Below are 7,500 nucleotides of genomic sequence, written 5' to 3' on the forward strand. Positions count from 1 at the left end.
GCCTCCTTCATCATCATCCTTCCCTTCATCTCCTCTCCTCCTCGTCTTCATCACCTCGCAGGTTTGCGGAGGGAAACTTTGTTCCCGTCTGTCACAGAAAATCATTTTCACTAAATTCCCTCCTCTTGTTTTCTCTTCATTTTCTTCTTCTTTGCTCTGAAACGCTGCGTTTTAAATCTGATCATCTTCCTCATCCCAAAAAAAAAAAGGAGACGCGCAGATATCAACGTGTAAAAACGAGGCGCCGCTGACTCAGCAAAGAGACGAAATTAGACTTTTTGTTTGAAGTGAGAAGAAGAAGAAGAAGAAGAAGAAGAAGAAGAAGAAGAAGAAGAAGAAGAAACAAACATGACCTGAATTTAGAAAACAGCTTCATCATCAACATCAGCTGGTTGGAGGAAGACGAGTTTCGTTTTGTTTTTTTGTGTTAAACATTTATTTCTTGTGATCAGCTGCTCTGAGACAAAAGAAGGTTTAAATATTGAAGAACTCGTCCTTTAATTAACTGTTTTACATAGTTTGATGCTACTTTGCTCATTAATTCATGAATAAGAAACAAGGAGAGAAACTAAATGTGCATCAGTTACATCATGAAACACATTTACCAACTTGTTATATAATAAACGTCGGCATCAATCTACCGGCTGTGATGAAGATACATATCGATATTTATATTCGCTCACATTAACTATTCGTCTTTACAGGATACGATGAGAAACAGGAAACTAACCAGACGGCTGATAGCTGCTCAACGTCTCTCTACAAACACCGAGTCAACCAGTCAGTCTGGTCTCAGTCTCTACATCCAGGTCCTCTAATGAATGTGCTGCTGGTCATTTAGTGAATTATTGCTCCTTTAATAAGATGTGAAGACTTATAGCAGCTTTGACGTCTGCTGTGTGTTGATTGACAGCTGTGATTGACTCCAGGACTCACATCAGCCCTGTTACAGTGTAGCTGATACTGATCACTTACAGTGTTTTCTGATTGTTTCGTTTCTATCTTTGAAACTATTCTGTTAGTGTTTAATCATTCAGGAGAAAACTGTAGAATCTGTGCAGATCAGAAGCGTCTACGGCACAGATCAATAGTTCTGATCATTATTTCTACGACAGCCGTTGTGTGGACGACACTGTGAAGGTCTCTCTGACTCAATCATCTCTTCTTCTTCACTTCCTGCAGCAGCGTCGTCTCGGTGGTTCATAAAGGAACCGGACGTTTAATGAAGAGGCAGCGAGTCATGAAAGTAGGACAGCGTGTGTGTGTGTGTGTGTGTGTGCATGTGTGTGTTTGTGCGTGTATGTGTGTGTGTGTGTGTATATGTGTGTGTGTGCATGTGTGTGCGTGTGTATGTGTGTGTGTGTGTGTATATGTGTGTGTGTGCGTGTGTGTGCGTGTGTATGTGTGTGTGTGTGCGTGCGTGCGTGTGTGTGTGTGTGTATATGTGTGTGTGTGCGTGTGTGTGCATGTGCGTGTGTGTACGTGTGTGCGTGCGTGTGCGCGTGTGCATGTGTGTATGTGTGTGTGTTCTGTCTTATGAAACCTTCATGTCGTCATGTCTCTTTATTGATCTGCATCAGTCTGACCTGTTTTCTTCTCACTAACGGCCACATATCAACAGAAACGTTTCCCTTTATTACATCTATCAGTCCAAACTGACTTTCATATATCTGTCATGTTTAGTGAAGCGTAATCTGCTGTTTAAATCACATGTTTAACCTTATTAACCCTCCCAGTCTGAGCTGCAGGTTCACTACGGCGGGCGGGAAATAAAATCAATGAATCAATAAATATAAACTCTGTTAATTTCTTCCTGTGGAGAGACATGAAAACCAGTTTCTGCTGTCAGTCAGCTGGTCGCTGGTCAGGAGCTGCTGACAGACGAGTCACAGGTAGAACCTGCTCACGTCCTCAACAATGGTTCAATTCCCACCAGGACACTAGTCTGCCGACTGCAACCTGCACTCTGACCTCCAGCAGCACAAACACACAAAGTTAACAACTAGCTAACAGTCGCTGCCGTTAAACTGCCGCAGAAGAAGACGAGACAACGAGACGACATCAGAGCGACAGTCAAAGCTCAAACGATGGAAAACATGATGGAAATATGACGTTTCTGTTAGTTTCATGTATTGATGTGAGGAAGGTTACAGCCTCCTCATCATCGCTCCACGCTAGTGGTGCAACGGATCGTAGTTTCGGTTCAGCAGGTATATGAACTTTGGATTAATTACAAAATTTAATGTCTCATTTAAGACAAAGTAAACAAACTGTAAGTCAAGTGATGGACAGACAGCGTGTCGCTAACAGGGATGATGAAGAGCGACGATCAAACCAGCAGCTGACGGGTCCGTAGTGACGTCTGCAGCTGAGCAGCTAATTAGCATCTAGCTGCTAACTGACGCTAGCCTTGAATGTTGTTTTATTTGTCTCCTCTCCTTTTTTTTTTTTGCTGATCCTAAAAATGATCCGATCCGTGAGTTTTGTGATCTGCTGCAGCCCTACTCCACATAGATCTGATGTTTCAGCTCTTCAGTGATGTTTAATAATTATAAAAACTATATTTTGTCATCGATACAACAAACACAAACATCAGCAGAGATCTTTGACTCAAAGACAAACATGAGTTTATATTAAATATTTATAATATTCTTGTTTTGTGTTTTAAATGTCAAGAATGTGAGATGAAGTGTTGAGACTCGGAGGAAGTTCATTCTTGATCTCGGAGACAGTAGCTGACCATTTAGCAGCTGTTCCGGAGCTTTCAGTTGAATCTCATGACCTGTTGGTCAGGAAATCGTAGATGTTTGTGTTTCCATTTTGCACTTTCAATCTACTTTTACGCCAACGTGGACGAGAAGCGACTGTTCTCTCCATACGATGAAGACCATGTGATATGGTTGAAAGCTCTAGAACAACTACTAAATGGTTGCAGTCGACTGTGTTTTCAGGTTTATAGTATAAATGTTTCAACAGAAACAAACATTTATAAAGTTGATGATTGTTGACGTCTTATTCTTATTTTCAAGCAACTGAAGTTATTTTAATGTTAAAAAACAGCAGAATTAATACCCACAAGTCTCTCATTAACACGTTTATTGAGGCTAAAAGGCCTGAAGATCATCTCCACACACACACACACACACACACACACACACACACATACACATACACACACACACACACACACACACACACATACACACACAACCTCACCACTGATGAGACCAGCAGAATGCCAAAACACGCATATGTGTGTGTGTGTGTGTGTGTGTGTGTATGTGTATGTGTGTGTGGGAGAGAAGACACCGGGGGGAAATATGAGGCTCCATAAACCAGTAAAAACCACACACACAAACACACACAGTGACTAATTTAATAAATGCTAATTACACTGCTGGGGAATAGCAGCAGAGAGAGAGTGTGTGTGTGTGTGTGTGTGTGTGTGTGTGTGTGTGTGTGTGTATGTGTGTGTGTGTGTGTGTGTGTGTGTGTGTGTGTGTGTGTACCTCCTGTGCAGTAGGATGCGGCGTGGCGGCCAGTTGTGGTTCCGGTGCTTTCTTCACCACATCAGAGAAGGAAACTCCAGATTCTGCTACGAGGCCTGAAAACACACGTCACATCCTCCAATCAGAGAGCAGGTTTCTGAATCGTTAACCAATCAGCAAACATCAATAAGGTTAGTTAAGGTCAGTGTCATTGATTCACCAATCAGATGTTTAGGTTCAGTCGTTCCATCGTTACTTACAGGGTCGTTAACCAGTCAGAAGATCAGTTCTCGGCTCATGAACCAATCAGACTGTTAGAGGGTCATTAACCAATCAGAGGCTTAGTTTCTACATCATTAACCAATCAGGGAATTAGTTCAGAAGTCTTTAACCAGTCAGTCCGTTTGTCCACCGTCAGCTAATCATTGATTCTTTGTCATTAACCAATCATAGATTGAGGTTTAGTTGTTTCCTCGTTAACCAAACAGCTGTTTAATTACTGAGTCAATAACAAATCAAAAGGTTCGATTCAGGTCATTTACTTAGAAGATGATTAGTTCCTCGTGTATAAACTCAACTCATTAACCAATCAGAGGGTAGTTAAAGTTTTGTTAACCAATCAGCAGGTTAGACACATTAACCAATCAGTGGCTTCATATCGTGGAAACAATGTAGCCGAAAATCAATTATTAATATTAACTACAGTCAGTCTCTCAGCTCCACCGTCGCTAATTAGTCCCAAAGCTCGTTAGTGGATCCATGGGTCGTTAACCAATTACAAATGAGCATGAGACACACTGCTTACATGTGAGCTAGTTTACACTACTTTATATACAGTTAGCTAGTTTAGTCCAGTGGTTCCCAACCTAGGGGTCGGGCCCCTCCAAAGGGTCAGCAGATAAATCTGAGGGGTGGTGAGATGATTAATGGGAGAGGAAAGAAGAAAAAACAAAGTTCTGATACACAAATCTGTTTTCAGTTTTTGGACTTTTTCTCTAATCTTTGATTTTTGCTGAAATATTGGATCATTTGGACATTTATTGAAATGAAAGCATGTGAGAAGTTTAGAGGGAAAAATCACTATTTGGTGGAGCTGTTAACAACTCATAGACATGTGAAATGTGACCCCGACTACACACTGCTTTTTGTAAGACGTCAAAAGCCGACTAATGACGTATTTAGACGTTTAATTAATCACTCAACCAAGTTTTGAGCTGAATGCTAATGCTAATGTTAGCATGATAACTGAAAATGCAATGAATTCACTTCCAATCTGTGTCCTCTTCCTCTTCTTGTGTCCTACACACAATCTATTCCTCAAGGAAATTCAGAAGGATGATGTGTCCTCTGCAGTCTCTCCATCCTCCTCCCCCTCCCCCTCCTCCCCCTCCTCCTCCTCCTCCTCTCTGTGGCCTCCTGCTGTGACTCTTTGAACTCCTTCGGTATCAAAGGACGGGAGATTTTCAGGCCTGATTCATGTAACATTTATTCCGTCATGTGTTTATCAAAGGGAGGAAATTAGTGTCCATGCAGGAACAAGTATCCAGCTCAAGCATGTCCTTCTTTTTTCTGCTTTAAAGGGTCACATTGCATGTTTTACTCTGAATATTTGACTCTTTGGCTCAACGTTTTAAGAAACACACCAGTGGTTTGTAACACAGAGTGAGATCGGACACCCACCCAGCACATCTCCATCCATCCACTCTGTCTGGAGTCAAACCAAGTCAGTAAAACCAGCTGAATATATTCTGTTACTTTTGTTCAACCTCGTCTCTGAAAGACGCTGCAGTCGACGGACATACAGGTTGAAGGTCACATGACCCACAAAGCCGGCATTGATAGGTTACTGGTCCTGTAGTTGCATGTCAGAGATCTACTGCTAACTAGGAAGCAGGAAATGTTTGTGACCCAGAAACACTGCGTCAAACTAAGATGGTAAACATTATACCTGCTAAACATGTTAGCATTGTCATTGTGAGCTTGTTAGCATGCTGATGTTAGCATTTAGCTCAAAGCTCTCACAGAGCTGCTGGCATGATTTCCAGTTAAAAACTGCTTATTGATCTTCTACTGGTCCTTTATGCAGCCCCTCAGTTCAGCCTCTGTCTGAAACAGGCCGTTTTAGCTCCTGTCTCTTTAAGCCCCGCCTCCTGATGAGCCCGCTCTGTTCTGATTGGTCAGCTTTCAGGAAGCTTCCTCCGGCTCCGGAGGCTACGTAAACAAACTATAGTAGCAGGATTTCACTTCTTTTTCTCCTTCTTTACTCCAAATGTCAACTTCTCAAATACGTACATGTTGGACAACGTGAACGACACATGGAAACACCTTAGCAACCACCTTAGCAACCACCTTAGCAAGGTAGAAAAAAACGTCACAATCGAAGTGTTCGGTGCAGGTTGAAGCCCTGAGTTTTGACTTGCAGGCAGCATTTCTACACACATTCACCTCAAGTTTCTGAACTTTGACCTCGTTTAACATCCGACATCAGAACACAAACAACAGAAAACTACTAGAAGCCGAACACGTCGTCTTTAACGTCGATATATCATCTCTGTTGCTTCTTATTCTGCTGTCGTCGTCGGATCTTTGACTCAGCGGTTCGTGGTGTTTAATACTCTGCTCTTGATCTGATGCTGTTACATGTGATTGTCTTGAAATCAGGACCTACAGCTGTTTGATGTGAGCGCGCTCAGAGGCGGATCAGGGGGGGATGAAATGAATCCGTTTTGTTACCTAAAGGGAGCCGTGTCTGTTTCTGTAACACTGAGGAGAGGATTGCAGCACTAATGCTGATGAACGCATGAGGAGGATTTCTCTGCATCCAGCTCTGTTGCAGAGTAATTGCATGAAGGACCGCTTACCCCCCCCCTCCTCCTCGTCTCCCTCCTCATCTTCCTCCCTCGTCCCCCCCCCCCCGCAGCCGCCGAGTGAATCGGCGTTGGTTCTTAACATCAGGAGGATTGCATTATGTCTTTTCCAAGCCCACGCAATTGACTTTAGATGTTGAAACACGGCTCTGGTTGGAGGCTTAAAAGCACACGGCTCACGTTAAAGACTCGTCTCTGCATACATATTTGATGGCTGTCTCACACACGCCGCCGCCGCCGCCGCCGCTGCTGCCGCCGCTGCTGCTGCTGCCGTCCACACATGTGAAACCAGTGGAGGATGTTCAACGCTCTCTCTCTCTCGCCACTCGCCCAGTCTCTTTCATGTGGAGAGTCTTTTTCATCTGCGTTTATGAAGACACGCTCAGACAGGAAGCAGAGCGGCGGTGAATAAATTCCCAGAGAGAGAAGACGGACGGACGGAGCAGAGAGAGATAAGAGCGACCACGTTCCTCCCGCTCAAACACTCCACAGCTGCTTCCTTTATTAACAGGCCGACCTGACGGATCAATAATCAGCTTCATCTCCGTCATGACGAGTTCATTTCAACAGCAGACGATTCAGACGGAGAGAAAACTGACAGGAAGTCAAAGAATGTGACACATTCAATATTTAACCTGAGAAAACCACTTTCTTTCCTTCTTTTCTTTGGTTTCTTTCTTTCCTTTCATCTTCTCTTCCTTCTCTTCCTCCATTATTCCTCTTTTCTTTTCTTTCTTTCTCTTCCTACATTCCCTTCCTCTTCTGCTTCTTTCCATCCATTGTTCATTTTTCTTCCTGCTTTCCTTCCTTTATTCCTTTCATTCTTTCCCTCCGTAATTCTTCTTTTCCTTCTTCTTCCTCTCTTGTTTTTGTTCTTTTTTCCTTTTCTTCTCTGCTCTTTCTTTCATTCTTTTCTTTGAATTCTTCCTCCTTTTCTATCTTTCTTTCCTTCCATAATTCATTCTATCATCTCCTTACCCTCCTTCCTTCTCTTCCCTTCCTCCCATCCTTCTTTACTTCCTTCCTGCCTTCCTTTTCTTCTTCTCTTTTGTTTCTTCCTTCCTTTGTGTTATTCTCTCCATAATTATATCCTTATATCCTTTTCTTCCTTCCTTCCTTCTTTATTTCCTTCAGTATGTTTGAAA

The 7,500-nt window shown here is 42.8% G+C and overlaps 1 protein-coding gene across 2 annotated transcripts in view; it reads right to left on the reverse strand.

Annotated features, from left to right (window-relative positions):
- Positions 1 to 7,500, reverse strand: part of xylb (xylulokinase homolog (H. influenzae)) — a 27,743-nt gene that overhangs the window by 3,716 nt on the left and 16,527 nt on the right. For both annotated transcript variants that reach the window (XM_042399892.1, XM_042399894.1), the window contains exon 18: positions 3,510 to 3,604. In XM_042399892.1, coding sequence (XP_042255826.1) covers positions 3,510 to 3,604 — 95 coding nt within the window. The remainder of the gene's footprint in view (positions 1 to 3,509; positions 3,605 to 7,500) is intronic.

This window comes from Thunnus maccoyii, chromosome 21, assembly GCF_910596095.1.
Source record: "Thunnus maccoyii chromosome 21, fThuMac1.1, whole genome shotgun sequence".
NCBI lineage: Eukaryota > Metazoa > Chordata > Actinopteri > Scombriformes > Scombridae > Thunnus > Thunnus maccoyii.